This window comes from Bicyclus anynana, chromosome 4, assembly GCF_947172395.1.
Source record: "Bicyclus anynana chromosome 4, ilBicAnyn1.1, whole genome shotgun sequence".
Classification (NCBI taxonomy): domain Eukaryota; kingdom Metazoa; phylum Arthropoda; class Insecta; order Lepidoptera; family Nymphalidae; genus Bicyclus; species Bicyclus anynana.
The window spans coordinates 14,495,944-14,516,571 of NC_069086.1; the positions used below are offsets into that span (position 1 = coordinate 14,495,944).

The window sequence follows — 20,628 nt, forward strand, 5'->3', positions numbered from 1 at the left end:
AGTTATAACTTCGGCTATTTTAGTCTAGGAGAAAGTGGATAAATGATTTCAAAGAGTGGACCAAGTTTAATTACACGCAGATTAAAAATTTTACAAAAGACCGGAAATGTTTTCTGCCCATGACCGCCAAACTTCAGTTTGAAGAAGGCATCCGGTGATAATGATGATATTTTAGTCTAGCTTAATTTAATTTCGGAAATAATATATAGGTAGAAGGTTATAATAGAACTAGAGCGTAAATTATCACATATATCAGCTTCGAATAACAATAAAATTGTCGGTATTCGTATTCGATACTATATGGATATTCTCGTAGGAAATAAAAGCTCTTGTCGAGCGGTAATGCGTTCTTTATGACAATTTTATGACTCTCTTCGCATGTCGGCTATATCCACGGGCATCTTACATGTTTGGTAGGTATGTAGGTACATAAGATATTCAAATATTGAATTAAAATATTTATAACACATTTGCTCGTAAAGTATCGCTTATTTCATCAATTTCAATATCGTAATGTATCTCTTTACACACATGTGCCGTAATGTAAAGTAGGATGCACATGTCATCAACCCATATTCGGCTCACTGCTGAGCTCGAGTCTCCTCTCAGGTTGAGAGGGGTTAGGCCAATAGTCCACCACGCTGGCCCAATGCAGATTGGCAGACTTCACACACGCAGAGAATTAAGATAATTCTCTGGTATGCAGGTTTCCTCACGATGTTTTCCTTCACCGATTGAGACACGTGATATTTAATTTCTTAAAATGCACACAACTGAAAAGTTGGAGGTGCATGCCCCGGACCGGATTCGAACCCACACCCTCCGGAATCGGAGGCAGAGGTCATATCCACTAGGCTATCACGGGATGCACATGTGCCGTAATGTAATATAAAACCTTTATCATCTGTCTAATAACGAACGGTACTGAACAATTTACGAATAAAATTAACTTTGTGAAATAAAATATAATAAAAAAAAACATTTAATTCTTTAATTTTAATAACTTAGACAAAAAATGTCAACGATGTATCTGTATCAGAAACACAAAAGTATTAATTTACTTTATTAGTAATACTGGCTGTTTTTGCATTTGTCTAAAAAAACAAACCAATTTTTGCACAGATAACGAAGTGCGCCTGATGTGCGCACTTGTTGCAAAAATGACTAGCATATCAAAATGTCATTATAAGGAAAACAAATGCAAATTTATTTTCAGAAAGTGTGTTCAAAGTGTGTAGTGTGGGGGGTTATCTCTGGATCTACTGTACCGATTTTAAAAACTCTTTTACAACTACAAAACCACGTTTTTTGTGTGTTTTAGGTACTATATTTTATCCCCGTGTACGGAAACGGAAACTACGCCGGTAAAACCGCGGGACGTCAACTAGCATGTTATAAATAACATCCTACAGGATGTTACGATATCAACTGATCCGATATACTAAAAAAAACCTGATTCGAATTTAGCTACTCCACTGAGCATTTTTTTTTTATTCTTTACAAGTTAGCCCTTGACTACAATCTCACTTGATGGTAAGTGATGATGCAGTCTAAGATGGAAGCGGGCTAACTTGTTAGGTTGCCGGTAGGGTGGTAACTAGCCACGGCCGAAGCCTCCCACCAGCCAGACCTGGACAAATTAAGAAAATCTCAATCTGCCCACCCGGGGATCGAACCCAGGACCTCTGTTTTGTAAATCCACTGCGCATACCACTGCACCACGGAGGCCGTCAAATTGCATGCACAATTTTGTGTTTACCTACATTATAAAAAGTACTAGCGGATGCCTGCGACTTCGTCCACGTAAAATTTAGTTTTTCACAAATTTCTCGGGGTTTTTCGGAATTAAAGTAGCCTATGTGTTATTTCAGTGTAAAATCTATTTCTATTCCAAATTTCAGTCAAATCGGTTCAGTAGTTGCGGCGTTAGAGTGTAACAAACATCCTAAAAGCTTTCGCGTTTATAATATTAGTAGTATAGGATTATTACTTTCGGTATTTTATGAAATTAAGACAATTATGCACATTTGTCCGCCTCGGTTTTGTAACGCTAGTATAATAAAATATCTTTTTTTTTTACCTGATGGTAAGTGATGATGCAGTCTAAGATAGAAGCGGGCTAACTTGTTAGGAGGAGGATGAAAATCCACACCCCTTTTCGGGTTCTACACGACATCGTGCCGGAACGCTAAATCGCTTGGCGGTACGTTTTTGTCGGTAGGGTGGTAACTAGCCACGGCCGAAGCCTCAATCTATCAATGCACAGCCCAAGCTACAGAATGGATCGAGCTGAAAATTGGCATGCAGGTAGACGTAAACATTCGTCATGAAAGGATTTTGGTCAATTCTACTGCATGCATAAAGCTACTATGACGTAGGCATCCCCTAAGAAAGGATTTTGAAAAAATTCTACCTCTAAGGGGATAAAATAGGTCATAAAACTTTTTATGGAAAGGCCTTCATTTTTATAGTTTTAAAAATTTGTCCATAAATCATAAAAAAATACGAAATATAATGTGATTCAAGTCCGCTAGTATGTATATGTTGGTACATTTGCATTGCCATTACTTTACATGAAAATGTTTTTAGTGGGATCAATTTAACAGTTTTACACAACGGTTCAGTTAACATCGAAATATTGTGTAATGGACTGTGCAAAAATATAGACCTATTAACGTTCGTGCTTCGTATTAACCACAGTGTTTAATTTACATTTCAATCATTTAAATAGGTAATAATTTTATGAATTCCATTTTAATAATACACACCTACATGTTGGTTTTAATTTTAATCGAGGTTGTTTCAAACGTGGATGGATCACCTAAAGAATTTACGATATCTATACTTACAATAAAACTAGTTGAATTCTATACATTTTTATTCGCAATTTGAGATTTTACTTATACCATTTGTAACACCAAACGTTACCGTGGCATAACGGATGCCAGCGCCATCTAGAATCTGTACTTATAATACGAATTCTGTACATTTTGTACATTCTGTACATTGAAGATATTTTGAAAATTTTTGTTGGGGGGCATTATATAATCGATAGTGAAGCTAAAAATATTGTTTTTCTATCTTTTGTCTCTGTCCGTGTTTTTTTGTTATTGCGGCATCACGCTGAAACTACTGAATGAATTCAAATTAAACTTGGCACGGTTTAAGAGCATAATACGGAAAGGGTTATAGAATACTTTTTATTGCGAAAATAAAATAAGAAGGGGATGAAATAGGGGTTGAAAGTTTGTATGGAAAGTTACAGTTTTAAAAAAATTTCATTAATCTTAAAAAATATACAAAATTTATTGGGATTCAAAAATTTTTAAATTCAAACTCTAAAGTGGTGAAATAAGGCTTGAGAGTTTACATTGATTTTCACGCGGACGAAGTCGCGGGTGTCTGCTAGCTATATGGCTCAAGTCTGATGTAGAGCTATTTTTCAGCCGTGAAACCTTTGAAACGTAATTTAGAACTAAAAGTTGAACCACATTTCAAGCTCGGCAACATTTTAAGGACCTATAAAATCTGTGGGCGGATTTTAAAATTACCTTCATAATAAAGTCACTTTGTTATAGGTTCACATTTACTATATTGAAAGGAGCTTTGTGGAGACTCCTAAGAACTAGCTAACGTTAAAACATATTGTCATGTACCTATTTAGTTCACAATTTAAACAATTAATAAATTTTTCACCTGAAAACAGACTCCTAGGTTTTGAGAAACTAGGTAAAAAACTTGTTACTTTAAAGTATGTGCTCAGATAAAAAAAAGTCATTATAAAAATTAATCAGTATCAATATTAATTTCAGTGCACCACAACAAAACCGGAGTTTGGTAAGTTTAAGTTTGTGTAGCAGGTAGTGTATAAAGTTCACATAACGCCGTAGAATGCTTGGTGAATAGATCTGTGGTAAAAGCAAAAACACTAACTGCACGCAAATTGGATTCCTACAACTAGACGCGACCAAAAATGCAATGCTTTTAGAAAACGGTGCATATTTTGATTGGTGAAATAGCTTTTGGCAGATACGTTTGAACGAGTTTATGAGGAAAGCTTTTGCTGGAATAGGCATCAAAATTAATCTAAACGATCAACAATTCATAATGAAATCTTATCTCGTGGCTCGTGGGACGTCAAATTAAGTCAAATATTAGCCCACAATAACTTTCTAGGTATTTATTGTTAATCTATGCTTATAATAAATCTGTAGAGAAGTCAATTCTGTACATGATATATATTTCCAAAATAACTATCAGGGGGTGATAAGTGATCGATACTGATGCCATAAATGCAATATGTATATACAATTGTTGTCTGTATGTCTGTATGTTCGTTAAAGAAACAAAAACTACTTAAAGGATTTTCATGAAACTTGGTACAATTATTCTTCGTACTCATAGACAGGTTATAGTAGTAGTATATATATATATTTCATCATAGGTTAAAGGACTGGATTAAGGAGGTCTAAGGGAGGACCAAGTCGCGGGCGTCCGCTAGTTTAATTAAATAAAAACAAAGACATTGAGTGAATTGTTAAGGTGTCCAAAATATATACACGTGCCAGTCGATCTATTAGAACTTAGAAGCACTAGTAGAGGTGAGTAGTACACAAATACACACGCATATATACCTACGTATCTACGTAGGTATATATACGTATCCTATCGAAGTAGAAGTGGTGTGTATGTTGTACGATATTCTCACCAGTTAGATTGCACAAGATGAGAACAAACATAGATTCCGATGCAAATCCAATCACTATGCCACTAACTTTGATTATAAAATATTTACATAAAATACGGTTTAGGTAATATTTTTAAGGGGTTGGCTAAATGAATAATTTTTCTGTAAAAAACCACTAAAAGGTAACCTCGACTCTTCCATTTGTTGAAGAAAATTAAAATAATTTACGCGTTAGCTTATGTTGTCGTCATAATGACGAATAGATTGACACCTTATTCATCAAAATCGGATGAATAGTTTAGAGGTTACACGCTAAGAGGGAGCATTACAAACATATACGTAGACTATGAATGTTAATTAAACGGGTATATATTACGATAAAAAGACGAGATTTTTAATGTCGATATTTCGACCCAGTTGCATGGATCGTGGTCCATGGATCGTGGTGGAAAATGCGAGGTTGTTGAAAAAAGAAAAAGAACAAGAAAGAGGGTAGATCGATTCTGCCCCTAACAGCTGACTTCACTTCTCATCTCGTAACTTCAGTCCCGTCGTGACCACGATCCATGCAACTGGGTCGAAATATGGACATTAAAAATCTCGTCTTTTTATCGTGGTATGTACCCGTTTAAATAACATTCATAATGAACAACCACGAAATAAGTTTAAAATCATTAATATACGTAGACTGCTAAAATCATAACCCTTTCTATCGGATTGCTGTATCAGGTAAAAAGAGACGATTCACCTAACGGCATATTTTTACTGGTTATTTTTGTTTGCGAAATTGAATATCACAAAGTAAATACCGATCGGTTCACGTTCAATTATCCTCACGCTATCAGAAGCTTACAGTGTAGATATTTGTATGCGAAACGCGCATTTGCAATTACTAACGAACGAGGTACCTACGACGTTGGACACGATTGGCTGCTAAATTGAAAATCTATAGCGAGCTTTGTAGGTACTTTATTTTTAAAAAAGGTCTTTATAAATTTCGCTAAAAGAAAGACTTTTTAAAGGTCTCTAAATTAAAAATATAATTTGCTTTTAGATCCAATTTAAAATGCAAATCCCCGTTATTCCTCTCTTTCATTTTGTTTTAATGAAACCAGATTCACAGAGCCCCTAGAATTTTCCCGACCCTTACGCCTATTTTACATTGAACCGTACACAAAAAAAAAGAAAATAGCGGTGAACACAAAATGGTTTTTACTCGACTGCGGCGATGCCCAAAAGGATTTTATAAGGAGATATATCTGACCCTTTTTTATCTATCAATGTACGTAAAAGTAAGTAGGTTGCTGTCCGTTCGGAACTACTCAATGGCTAAATCGATTTTGATAAATGATAAGTCATTAGATTCTTGATAGCTTGAGTGTCATTGGGAACATAAAATGGTCAAAGTAGCGGACTTAATGCGGTTAATGTTTTTCTAGAGTTAAAGGTCGGGCTTAGCTGAAGGATTATTAGATCTTAGGATATACAATCTATAGTTGAAATTAAATCGGTTATATAGTGTTTTTTTTAGAATAAAGCTTTTTGATTTAACCGTAAACGGATAGCAGATTTTAAATGGTTTTATTCTTGTTAAATTTACGTACACCAGTGAGTGTTTTATTATTATATTTTTTTTTAAAGAATATTAGTTATATTTTTTTAATATGACCAATATTCCCATTCCCCTCCAACTATATAGTCGGGAAAGACTGTGCTAGGAGTGGGTACGACAATAGACCAACAGGGTGAGGATTGAACCACCACCCCTCGGTGATGAGTCCGACCGCTCTTACCGTTGAGCTATTGAGGCTTAAATATAAAGTTTTATTTTGTCATCGTATTATATCTATAATGCTTAGGTTTGTAAGTTTTTGTAAAAAAACTCCTTTATTACTAGAAAGCCACGTTATTTATGAGTGTCATAGGCTATATTTTATCGCCGTTTTCCAACGATAACGGGAACTATGCGGGTGAAACCGGGGGGCGTCTGCTTGACTGCTAGTAATTATATAAATTGTTTTCAAAGCTTTATCCAATGTTCGTACTGTACTGAAACAGGTTTACTTGAGTGTGAAATGTGAAAACTGGAAGTGCCAACAGTATTAAGTGGGAGCAAATGCAATCATCGCCGTGCCGTTGGCAGAGCTTAAAGGTGCTCGTCTTTGCAATTAGGTAAGCGGTAGGTAATTCTTTGGAGGACTCCGTCTGTGTGAACCAAACATGTTTTCATACTTAAGCTCTTACGCTTTTATTTTCATACTAGCGGACATCTGCGACTTCGTCCGCGTGGAAATCAATGTACCTAAACTTTCAAGTCCTATTTCACCACTTTATAATTTGAATTTTAAAATTTTTTGAATCTCATTATATTTTGTATTTTTTTTAATGAATTATGAACAAATTTTTAAAACTGTAACTCTAAAAATTAAGGACTTTCTATACAAACTTTCAACGCCTATTTCACCCCCTTTTTATTTTATTTTCGCAATAAAAAGTATCCTATAACCTTCTCCATAATATGATCTTAAACCGTGCCAAGTTTCATTTGAATTTATTCAGTGGTTTCAGCGTGATGCCCGAATAATAAAAAAACACGGACACACATACAGACAAAAAATCGAAAAAAAATATTTTTAGCATCAGTATCGTACGATTATATAATCTCCCCCAGCAAAAATTACCAAAATATCTTTAATGTACAAATTGTACAGAATTCGTATTATAAGTATAGATTCTAGATGGCTCTGTCTTCCGTTATGCCACGCTAACTTTTGTTGTCACAAATGGTATAAATAAAATCTCAAATTAAACGTATATAATTCGACCAGTTTTATTATAAGTATAGATTGAAAGTGTTTGGATTGTCCGTCCTGATATGGACAAATATGCATTGATTTGCATTGCATTTTTTATAATAACCTTACCAACACAAAAAATCCATATGTGAATGTAGTAAATTCCGCACGAACGAAGTGAAGAGCAGCAATTTCCAGTTGCAAAAAAGCGTTTTCAAGTTATTACAAACAGTCCGATTAAAAATGTATTGTTACGAATTTCCGATTTCAGATTTGTATGAAAATTGTTGAAAATACTTGGCAACACAAACATGATATTATGTAGGTAGATGCCTATTATGTAATAGCTATGCGAGTACCTTTAGCTACCTAAATATTTGTAAGATATTTTAATACAGTACAGTACTTAGATATTGTACCATGACATTACAAAAAATATGATATACGCCGTTACCAATAGAATATGTAGGTATCTTCCTACCTTGTTAAGTAATGCCCGTTGTGACAGAGATATTACCTAACCTACCGCGATGCATGAATATTTCTGTCGCCAAACATCATTAGTGTGTTCCGGTTCTGAAGGGTGGTTGCGGTTAAATAACAGGCATATCTATGCCTCAGATTAAAGGGAGGAGTAATTTAACTTAGGACATGCTGCCCTGTACTAGGTATGTTTCACGTCATCAACCCATATTCGGCTCACTGCTGAGCTCGAGTCTCCTCTCAGAATGAGAGGGGTTAGGCCAATAGTCCACCACGCTGGCCCAATGCGGATTGGCAGACTTCACACACGCAGAGAATTAAGAAAATTCTCTGGTATGCAGGTTTCCTCACGATGTATTCCTTCACCGATAGGTAGGTAGGTATGTTTACTGTGAGGTATATATATGGTTTCTCATGGTACAGATGATCAGCTTTTTTCGTTAAATAGTAGATAATGTTATCGCCGCGTTGCAACGACTTGCGATATAAGGCGCCCGTCGTACGGACGGCTTCAGTTCAGTGTGCTCGTGGTGTTCGAGCCGTTCACATCTCTTGTTGTGTAATTCTTTATGGGTTACTTGGGATAGGCGGGGAGAGTGATTTGAGTGGAAAAGGGGAGTGTTTGTTAACAGTCAAAGGTACCTTTAACCCTACACACAACGTTCACAAGTGCATGATTTCACTCAAGGTCATTCTCTGCCATTCTAGAATGTGAATCATAACCTTTGTTCGACGTTAGTTTTCTTATTTTTGTAATCACTTCTGAGTTTGCTAAAATGACCTACTAAAATAGCCGAACACAAGTAGGTAGGTACAATAGGTAAAAACCTATCTTTTATATTTGTACCTAGATAAGTAGGTAAGTATTGTGTCAGCCGATAAAACGGAAATTGGTTTTGGCAAAGAAAGAGTGCTTTAATTGAAGCAATTTCTTCTTTTCGCTTGGCTAATGTTGAGCGACAAATTGACAAGGGTCGTCCATGCAAGCTGAGAATTGAGATAATATTTTCTCCATGTGACATTGTGTGTATAGCTACTTACCTTACCTACACATAGATGTTTCTCGAAGAAAATATTTGTATTTTCATATACCTATGTAACGGATAAACTCAAAAACTATAAGCTCATGAAAAGACGGCCTCCGTGGCGCAGTGGTGTGCGAGGTAGATTTATAAGACGGAGGTCCTGGGTTTTAGCCCCGGCTGGGCTGATTGAGGTTTTCTTAATTCGTGGTTAGCCGACAAAAAATTACCGCCAAGCGATTTAGCGTTCCGGTACGATGTCGTGTAAAAACCGAAAGGGGTGTGGATTTTCATCCTCGTCCTACCAAGTTAACCCGCTTCCATTTTAGACTGCATCATCAAAGCCAAGGGGTAACTTGTAAATAAATAAATAATAAAAAAAGAAACCTTCATGCCCGCTTCATACCAAAAAAAATCGGACTACCGTCAAGACACGAGCATGTGAAAGTATTAGGTCAAAATCTGGCATAACTAGGTATGTAAGTTTCAGAATTACTATTTAACACGTTCAGTGCCACCGACTCGCCCGGAGAGTCCACGTAAATTTTATTCCAGCGCCGTAGACTCGCCTCGCGAGTTCAATGTTTTTGCAATTTTTTTTCAAAATGCATGTGTATTTTCTGCTTAAAATAATACTGAAGACTAAATATACACTAATCTAATGAATAACGTGGTGGGCCGGGTGTGCAGACCCAGTTTATAATCGAAAGAAAATAAACTATTCTGCAATGCCTTGAACTCGCTAGGCGAGTTCACTAACATAGATTCTCAAACTTTTATAAATGAAATATATAAAAGGTAGATACTTTTATTTTCATTTTACCAAAAGTCACATTCACTCGTAAAACAACGGCGGATTGTGTTCGACACCTTGTAGGGGCTCGAATTTGGTGTTCACCAAATGGGTACTTCTAAGTTTTTGAGTCTGTCCTTGCGTTTTTGTTAAACGAACGGTGCATACATACAACATTTACACAAATATTATAAATATAAAATATATATTATATAACAAATATACTAATATATATACCTACTTACCATGTTGTAACATGTTATGATTTATTACTTATGTCATCTTTGTTTATTTAAGTAGTAGTCCTTGACAGAGTTTTTAAAAATCCTCAGTGATGAGTGACTTACTCTGCCGTATATACAGAGGAAGCGCGTTTAGTAATGTTGTGGAACGAAATTATTTCACGAATAATTATATTTATTTATTTATTAAATTATAAAAATTGAATCCCATCAAAATAGGTTTAGCCAAATAAAAGATAATCTCGGAAAAACATACATACGTACTAGTTAAACTGAGAACCTCCTTATTTTTCAAATTTGGTTAAATTAATAAGTTACCTTCTACGCATTGTCGCTTTCTTGGTATCTCCTCCTCCATCTGAGTTAAATCATCGTCGTAAGCCTCCGTTTCTGGCACATGTAGCACTAAAAATATACCAGACACTATTTAATAAATTTCGAAAGTAATTAAAATGTAACTTTACTCAAAACATCTATACATATAATAAGAAAATCTGTTTATAAAAACAATATAAGATATCAACAATAATCAGTATTTGTAAGATTGAGAGCCACTGCATAAATTACGAAACAAACTTACATTTTCGTTTATTTATAGTGTTTCTTGCCATTTTCTTTTTGTTAAATTACACCATATACTAGTTAATTGCTTTAAACACGTAACGTACACTGTCACGGCCACAAAAATAACAGAACATAGTTTTTACCCTAACGCAATGCCACTGAACTCGCGTGGCGAGTCGAATGATTCGTATCGCAGCGCCGGCGACTCACCTAGCGAGTCCAACGTAAAATGTAGGCGGCTCCCGAGAAAACATCGTGAAAATCGTAGCGGTAATGAAAGTGTTAATATAGATTAAATAAACTAATTATAGGATATTCCGATTACAGTTGTAACTAAAAGTGCCTAGTCTCGCAATATGAATGCGTAAGTACCTATATGTAACAGTTAGCACGCTTGATATCAGCCCAGTCTATCTGTATCTATCTAGACTAGAGGGTACGGCAGTCGACTGCGGCCCGTGTTCACTGTTCCAAGCCAGTGGTTCATCATCACCCGCCTCGAATACACTATCGCACGATCGCTCTATTAAAATCTCACTTTTTCCTACAACTATTATCACAGATTCGGACTTATTGCCTCAGTTGACGGTACAATCGTGCGTGAGACGTTGACGCGAGTGTACTCGTATCTATTGGTGACCAGTTGGATTTAACAGTTGTCTACGGTTCATAACATTAAAGTTATGGTGCACACAGTGAGGACATTATAGTGCTGTTGTTATATTGTATGAAATTTAGTTACTGGTTTTAGTTTTTTTTAGTCAAAGTTAGAGCTCATTAACCATACTATATAGTATATACTAAAATATATAATTTAATTGCAAATTGGCGAGCGATTCCTTTTTTTATATACTCTACAAGTTAGCCCTTGACTACAATCTCACCTGATGTTAAGTGAGGAAGCCATCTAACATGGAAGCGGGCTAACTTGTTAGGAGTAGGATGAAATCCACACTCCTTTCGGTTTCTACACGACATCGTACCGGAACGCTAAATCGCTTGGCGGCACGTCTTTGTCGGTAGGGTGGTAACTAAAGCAGCTATACTTACTCGTACATACTCATTTTAACCGCCAAGCAGGATTACTGGATGGAAGGATATTAGTATCATGTTATCTAACATCTATGGCTCATTGGTTGATTGCATTGGCTCATGGTCAGAGATGTATCAGGTCAATGGGTGGCAACATTTAAACGTCAAAATAATGTTGTATATTCGATCAATCAATGGCGTGCACTTCAAACATGCATTTCGTACGTTCTGCATACCTCTTAACACTTATTAAATGCAGATTTTCCCAGTTTGGTTAATTATTCTTACTACCCTGATCGACAACCTTATGCGCGCCGCTACTACAATTTACTATCATAAGTGCAGTGCAGTTAAGAGCTGCTTTAGCGCAAAGAGCCCTTGTTAACTGTCATATTAATGTGTTACATTTTAAGTCAAAATCTACTTGACCAATTTGAAAAACTATTTTACTACTAGCGGACCCGATCAAGCTTCGCTTTGACTTCTGTGCACTTCTCACATACCCTACCCTACCCTACCCCTTGACTATTAAACGTTTGTATGGGAAATAGAAAAGATTTGTTTTTATGTTTTTCCCAGAACTTATTCTGATTTTTCTCACCTTTTAAACCTTCCCTATACCTCCATAAACATTTCAAGACCAAGATAAGATAAATCTGTTCAGCCGTTCTTGAATTTTAGCAAGACAAACAAACAGCAATTCATTTATATATAAATAGATAGATTTGGGTGTCTTTAGTTACAGAAAATAGAAAAAAATCAAATTCTATTCTGGTATTGTAATTGTATTAATTCAGGTGATTTGAAAAAAAAATGTATTTACTAAGTAATACAAACGTATATCTTCCATGAACAAAAAAATAAGCATTTTATACAAATTATTATTATTTGTACAAGAGGTCACCTACAGTATATACCGCATCTACAAGCTGTTTTTGCAGACTCACACTGATGGGCTACCAAATACATTGAATAAGTTGAATGTACCAAAATGCCCCACATCTCAGCCAGTCATTTGACAACAAAAGAAATCTTTTGTTGGCAGGTTGTAAGAGATTATGATTACAGATTTTTTCACACAATCATGTTGTACCTATGGGTATGTAATGAGATTATAAAAACGTTATTTGCTATTGCTAACCATTTATTTTGTCTATACAGCTGGTTGTCTAATAGGTATAAGTTTTTCCGCAGGCAACAATTTTACAACACAGTCCGTACAAAAATCAGTTCCAGCATTGTCTGTCCACCTTGCTCCTAGGAAGCCAGTTTTCTGACATCCCACACAAATGGTCTTTGTTTGATACACAGGCATCGTTTCATCCAATACCCTCTGCTCCTTAGCAGCTTTCAAGAGTTCCAGCATGGACTTGTTACCAAATTTCATATCAAGAGACGTTCCTTCTTGAGTGTCACTACAATTACTGTCATAGGGATCCTCCATTTTAACTGGTACGTGCAATTGAGGAAAGAAAGTTGATTTTTTAAAGAAAAATGATCTACTCCTGTCTTTGTTGACCCGTTTAGGTGCTCGGCCGGGTATAGGCAGGCCTGCTCTAGCTAACTTGTTAAAATACTTTTGTATTCTGCTCATAACTTGTACTGGTGTTCTAGTACCTAGGGCATTGGCTATTTTCTTATATCTCCTTGCTTCTACAAGTTCTTCAGGATATATTTCTAACAACTCTTCTAACCGTTTCTGCTCCTCACATGACCACAGTTGATTGAATGTTTCGGGTTTACTATCTGTGAATATTCGTCCTCTCACTTTTGTGGCAGATTCTAATTCTTCTTTTGTGGGCTTGTAGCTGTTCTCGATTTCTGAATCAATGCCATATAAACTCCAGTCGATTGCTGGTAAATCTGCTATTTTTTGGTGTGGCGGGAAGCAAACCGTTCCAGACTGTAAATCTTGCACAAATGCTACTGGATCTTCTAAAGCTTTGTTCTGTGTCTCACACAAATCTTCAATGTTTTGTAGGGCAGTTGTTTTCTGAGTCTCTAATTGTATGATATATTTTAACATTTCACTGTAGTCTTTATTCCCTCTTATGGCTAAATGGTCAGTTTCAAATGCAAATACGTTATCATAATCAGGCGTCTCTTCCGTGTGCTCCATGACTGAAATAAAAATATAAGAGACTATGTAGTGTGCGACACACGATGTCCAGTTTCAAATTGACCGGGAGCCCAAAAAGACTGAGTGTTAAAATCAAAAACAAGATACAAAATGTGCAACATAAAAAATGCAAACCTGAATTCAGGAGCGCGTCGTTGGAGGGCTGGTGTAGCCGGTAAGTATTGTAATAAATTATCTAGTTTTAAATATTTAATAAGTCTATTTTGTAATATTTTAACGAATACTATTTGTTTTTCGTTTTCACAATCACAACAAAATCAATACTTTTTTGTTTGGTAAGTCTATTGTCAATGTCAATGTTGTCAATCAACCCAATTGTCACTGTCACTGTCAGCTGTAATGTCACGCTACGTTCAAAAATGTTTATTGTTCAACATTTTTGTTAAATTACTTTACTAATTAAATTATAATGAAATGAATGTGATATAATTTTATATTAAATTATCGTAATAAAATGCTAAATTCACGAAATGTAGATTGGTAAGCTTAATATTATATTATAGGTAATAACTAACACTGCCATCTGTTAGTTGCTAGAAGCACTGAAAGAGTCTCGCAGTTTACCGATAGGTTCGCTGTGAAGTGTGATTACAACGCCCTCTGCAAAAATATACCAAAGACTTTATCTTCCAAAAACGTTCACAAGATGTCACTACTATTACACAATTCCATTTATGAAGCTTTTTCAGTACAATAGTGTACTTTTGAAAGCTTGCTTGTAAAAATAATAATTAAGTATAATGAAATTCTGCTGTTTACTTTAATCTACAATCATTTAAATCAATACCTACGTCGTGTAAGCACTTATTGGTACGTCCTTGTGACAGGGAAGCACAATGTAGAGCTTTTACCAAAATATTTCACACACCTTTTCACATTGCCATTTAGTTGTATAAGTAGCTATTATGTGCTTGATATTCTTGACAAATATTAAAAAGCCTAAATGTGATATTTTTACCAAAACTTGAATCTACACGAAATAAGGACACATTTTTTTCAGAAATAAATATATTCTATAAATATTTTTGCTATCTGTTTTCACGCAAACGTAATTTGAACTCAAATAAAAAGATAAATAATCAAAATCTTTTGATTATATATACGTTTTTTACGATTTTTTACACTCTTGACGAAAGAATCCCGCTTTTTTCACTCTAAAAGTTCCTTAATCCGTACTTGGCAAAAAAAATATGTCAACGCAGGTAGGTATAGGTACCCTAGGAAGGTAGGTACATACTACATAGGTAAGTTTCAAATTCTCATTTCGAACATGTTGTAAAGTTTTAATAGAAAGCCGTCAAAAGCATAAGCTGAGAGGTTAATTTTCGATTTAGGTAAGTACTTGAATAGGTACCAACTTACTGTTTATAAACTTATCCATTCCAGTTAATAGCTTCTATGTATGGTAGGTAGGTAGTAGACTTGAAGGAGTACTTACCCACCTGCCTAATTCTACTAAAATCAAATAAAATCATCATCAATAAGGCATTTTCAAGTGTTGCCAAGTGTTGTCAAGGGATGCCAATTGCCAGCCGTACCACAGAATACATAGGTATTCCATAAAATACTAAATAATTTTTGGAACCCAAGACCTCGTGAATCGTGATCCGAAGGCCAATCACTGGACCAGCGAGTCAGTTATAGATATATTATGGCTCATAGTTAAAAGACACTCGCATCATCAATATTCGGCTCACTATATGGCCACGAGTCTCCTCTCAGAATGAGAAGAGTTAGACTAATAGGTCCACCACGTTGGCCCAATGCGGATTGGCAAACTCCAGACACGCACAGAATTAAGAAAATTCTCAGATACGCAGATTTCCTCACGTTGTTTTTCCTTCACCGTTTAGGTCACGTGATATAGGTACCTATAATTTCTTAAGATACACATAACTGAAAAGTTGGAGGTGCATGCCCCAGACCGTATTCGAACCTACGCAGTTCAGATCGAAGTCAGAGATCTTATCCACTCCACTGTGCTAATCACGGGTCTCAAAAGATGGGTCAAAAGGTACAATATCTAATCTTTAAAGAAACAGTAAGAAAAGAAAGTTTAAGGCTAAGCCTAGCAACTAGCGCATCAAAACCGAGGCGGACAAAATATGCTTAATATTTTCTTCATTTCTTTAAGTCGCTTATTAAACAACGAAAGTTATTTAAACACAAAATACTTAAATATTGTCTACAATGTCGAGTTGTGTATTTAGGAAGTGTAAAAACTATAAATACATAATGTAAGTAAACAAAATTGTGCATGTGTGTTGCTAAATTCGAATCACTTTTTGCGGTGATTTTGTAGGCAAGCTTAAATTAATCATTGGAGCCTATAATAACAGGGCCTAGAATAACATAATATAAAAATATTATAATCGGCAGTTTTCTATTTTACTTGGGAATAATGCTCGAGCATGCTCGCACAGTTTTATGCAGTTACTGTCTCCAAAAACAGTAGGATCTTTTGGTTTTCGAAGTGAAATCGAACAGACGCCAACTCATAAATTCTAATAAATAGCTACTTACATCAAGGCGTATTATGCAAAAGTTATAAACATAAAACGGGTTTCAACTCGCAACCGGAACGGAAAGTTTGGATCAAGTTTTGCATTATGAAAACGTCCGAACTTCAAAATAAGAGAGTTGGAAGTTCCGCTTAAGGATTTTGAGGAATCGCTTAAGTGAGTCCAAGAATAGCGATATTTCATTGACTTTCAAAAGGAGGAGGTTCTCATTTCCATCAATTACGACAATAGCCGTCATAACTTCATACGTGTTGATCTGTCACCCGCACCACGAACTTCGATAGTGTAATGTGTACCTACTCTAGTCAGGGGCTTAGCTACCGCTGTATCAACCGTATCAATGATACGTGTGAAAGCAAAATTAGTAAAATGTAGGTAATCCACAATCTCTTTTTTTCTCTGGTGAAGCGTGCGCCGAAAAGTTGGAATTCATTTTTAAGTCATTTTTCAAGCGAGAATTTTGTTTCTTTTGTGAGAAATCTTTACCAATAATTTGGCCCCCCCAACTATAACTAACTAGTATATATAACAACACCGCTGCGGTGAAGCCAGGTCAAGAGACCATAGCTTTAGATTGCATCATCATTTACCATCAGGTGAGATTGTGGTCAAGGGATAACTTGTAAAGAATAAAAAAAAACAAACATACATACAGCCGAACGTAGAACCTCCTCCTTTTTGGAAGTCGGTTAAAAATATAATGCTGAGAAGAGCTGGCAAGTAACTCAATAGTCACACTTTGTTAAACTCATAATTTCAATGATTATTTTGATCATACAATAAAATTTGATATCATTGTATACAATTTCCTGAATATGAAAGCTCCAATGGCCCTCAAGTATACTTCCGTTTTATCCTCGTGCCTGTAAGATGATAGTTACATTGAAAACATGTTATCGATAAAATATCTTCTGAAATACAGAATAAATCAAATATCGCGATTGAATACGTTGACAATCTGAAACGCAATATGTAGCGAAATAGCCAATATCAATCTTAATAAATACATGAGGGAGATATCTACTCCTACTCGCAGTTGTGTTAGGTACACCCTGATTTCCATAATATGATATGCAACTACACAAACATAGGCTGAATAAATAATGCTTTTCCTTTGATCTTCTTACCATCGACTATAAAAGAAATTATTATGTTAATATCAAAACCGCAAATAAATGCCGCAACCCACGGACAGGAATAGTGAAATTTCAAAGCAATTTTCAATTCAATCTTCAAAAGTCTTCAGTCGAAGCATTTTTAAAAAAAGATCATTGACCGGCTGCTTATCCTGCTCCGAAGTGTATACCACCACCAACTTCCCAACTATGGGCTGATAATTTTTACTAAAAAGTTCTTGGAAGGAACAAAAACATTTCTGAGTTAGGATTCGAACCCAGGGCCTCGTGATCTAAAGCCGCGCAAGCTTCTAACTGGTCCAACCAGGCACTCATTAAGAGTTAATATAAATAGCTTTAGTAATTAATCTACGAATATATAGAGGAAAGAGAATATACTATATAGGGGAAATATTTGATTGTTTCTTTGCATTGAGCTCCGAAAAGACTGAACCAATTTGAAAAATTCTTTTACTGTTTGGTTATTATTATACGTTACTCTGCTAAGCTCAGTAATTCCTGAACGAATTTACAGTAATTTGCTAGCCAGTGTCCATAATTTTGTAACAGTAAAAGATTTCTTGTTTTGTATTTGGCCTAACCCCTCTCATTCTGAGAGAGGCTCGAGCTCAGCAGTGAGCCGAATATGGGTTGATAATGATGAAAAGCCTTCATAAATGTCTTTGTTCTGCTTATGATGCACTGCGGTCGCTCTGTGTCTTTTGTTTTGCAGTAGTTTGCTAGCTAATGATCATAATTTTGTAACAGTAAAAGCCTTCTTAAATGTCTCTGTACTGCTTATGATGCACTGCGGTCGCTCTGTGGTTGTCTCACGTTACATTTATTATCGTATGCTGTACATACAAATGCACCTGAAAGCCGATTTACCTACTTGTGCACAAGTAGATTAAAGCTCAGGTTTTAACCACAAAGTAGTAGAGAATGTAGACTTAAGCACCGCTGAATATTCCTAACCTAATGACGTACATATTTATGAGCAAGTACTCGTATATGGTGTTTTTTTATTTACTAGTTAGCCCTTTACAAAAATCTCACTTGATGGTAAGTGATAGTGATAGGATAGAATAGAAGCGGGCCTCCCACCAGCCAAACCTGGACCTTAAGAAAAATTCAATCGGCCCATCCAGGGATCGAACCCAGAACCACCGTCTTGTAAATTCACTGCGCATACCACTTATCGAGGTTTCAGGTTTACAATAAGATCTTAAGTTCGAATCCCAGATCGAGACAGTGTTAGGATTTTATATTTTCTTTTTTTTATTCTTTACAAATTAGCCTTTGACTGCAATCTCACCTCACTTTACCTGATCACATCACAAGTGAAGATGCAATCTAAGATGGAAGCGGGCTAACTTGTTAGGAGAAGGATGAAAATCCACAACCCTTTGGTTCCTACACGCCATCGTACCGCTAAATTGCTTCTTGGCGGTACGCATTTGCTAGTAGGGTGATAGATAGCTAGCCTCGGCTGAAGCCTCCCGCCAGTCAGACTAGCTACCAATCAAGAAAACCTCAATCGGTCCAGCCGAAGATCGAACCCAGGACTTCCATCTTGTAATACCACTGGGCCACGGAGGCCGTCTAACTTCCGACTAGTTGGAAGGAAACGGACGGACTTACCATCTTTTCTCGAAGTGGTAAAGTATATTATGGGGAGTTGAAATTGCTATAGACGAATAATGGTTTTCGACACGCATTTGAAAACAACAACCAACTGTCCGTATTTTTTTGTTATTCGGCCATCACTCTGACACTACTGAATGAATTCAAATGAAACTTGGCACGGTTTTAGACCATAATACGGAGAAGGTTATAGGATACTTTATCCGTCCGCTAGTAATAAATAAAACACTACTTTTCACTGACAAAAAACGCGCTGGAAAAAACTGGATAATTATGCATCAACCTGTTATTTCAATAACTTGCACCGGTTGCCAATTGGTAGACGGATAAAAACATAAAATCAACACGATTTGTAAAGTAATACGATAGTTAAGGGAAGGGAAGGCTTAACGCCAGTCCCCGGCGTAAACGAGATTCATCGTGAGCTACAAATGAAATACGTGACTGCTTCGCCGCCGTGCGACGCTGTTTGCAGGATTTAAGTGTCGTATTTGCAGGTATTACAGAATTGTAAAGTGAAAGAGCTAAATTTTAAATACTTAAACAGCTGTACTTTGACACTATTGGCTCTTTGCCTTTACTTACATTTAGGACAAACTATGTCAATTTTATTTTTATTTTTGTTTACTAGTTAGCCCTTGACTACAATCTCACCTGATGGTAAGTGATGATGCAATCTAAGATAGAAACGGACTTGTTAGGAGGAGGATGAAAATTTATCAACTAGCAGACTTCCGCGACTTCGTACGCGATAAAATACTGCTTCTCACAAATTCCAGAGGAACCATGTATTTTTTTGGGATAAAAGTAGCCTATATGTTGTCATAGACAGTGATAGTCCCATTAAAATCAGACAAAATTTAATAAAACTTGACTATATTTTAGTATAGTGTGAATAGCTATAAGCACTTGAAAAAAACACTTATTTTGGATCACAGACCGACACTTCAATTTTATTTATATGTATTGATTATAATGAATAGGTTTTGATGATGATTAAACTATGATGGTTTTTTATTAAACTGTATATCCTAATGAAAAACCTTAGTGAATAACTGTCTTGAGTTCAAAACGAGTGCCTAAATATCATTACAAGCTATTAATTGACGGGAATATGACCGTAATTTACCAATTATGAATGTCTAAACTAAACACAAATCAGATATTTCCAGTTAAGAAACTCATAATAATGACTGGAACTATCAAAAATGTACTTTATAAATGTATTTTATATATATTCATATGTTTTATTATATATTGTAATATAGTGAAAACATATATATTTATTATTTATATTTTATATTTATACATGTAATATATAAATAAATATACCTTTTTTTTCTTTTGTTTTCTCTGTTGTTGTTTTTGTTTTGTGCAATAAAGTATAAATAAATAAAATGTACCTAAGTGCTTAAAATCTACAATTTTATTTTTACGATGTCATTAATTTGGCACGGCGGTTTAAATCAGTGAAACTGTTAATCGATAAACTCGAAGCCGATGCCCTCTTTACAGCCAAGGTTGGAGCCAAAACTATTTCTCCAAAACCACCATCTGATAGGGTTAATTAATGGACCTTTACAAACTAT

General features: G+C 35.6%; 2 protein-coding genes across 2 annotated transcripts in view; one reads left to right on the plus strand and one right to left on the minus strand.

The window, feature by feature from the left end:
* LOC112050427 (GTPase-activating Rap/Ran-GAP domain-like protein 3) overlaps window positions 1-20,628 on the plus strand; it is a 229,371-nt gene that overhangs the window by 83,650 nt on the left and 125,093 nt on the right. The window lies entirely within an intron of this gene.
* Window positions 12,742-14,032, minus strand: LOC112050414 (ZZ-type zinc finger-containing protein 3). The gene is made up of 2 exons (XM_024088678.2): window positions 13,873-14,032; window positions 12,742-13,739 (listed from the first exon to the last, which is right to left on the minus strand). Exon 2 carries the CDS (start codon window positions 13,735-13,737, stop codon window positions 12,772-12,774), a length of 966 nt encoding a protein of 321 aa, XP_023944446.2. The 5' UTR covers window positions 13,738-13,739; window positions 13,873-14,032; the 3' UTR covers window positions 12,742-12,771.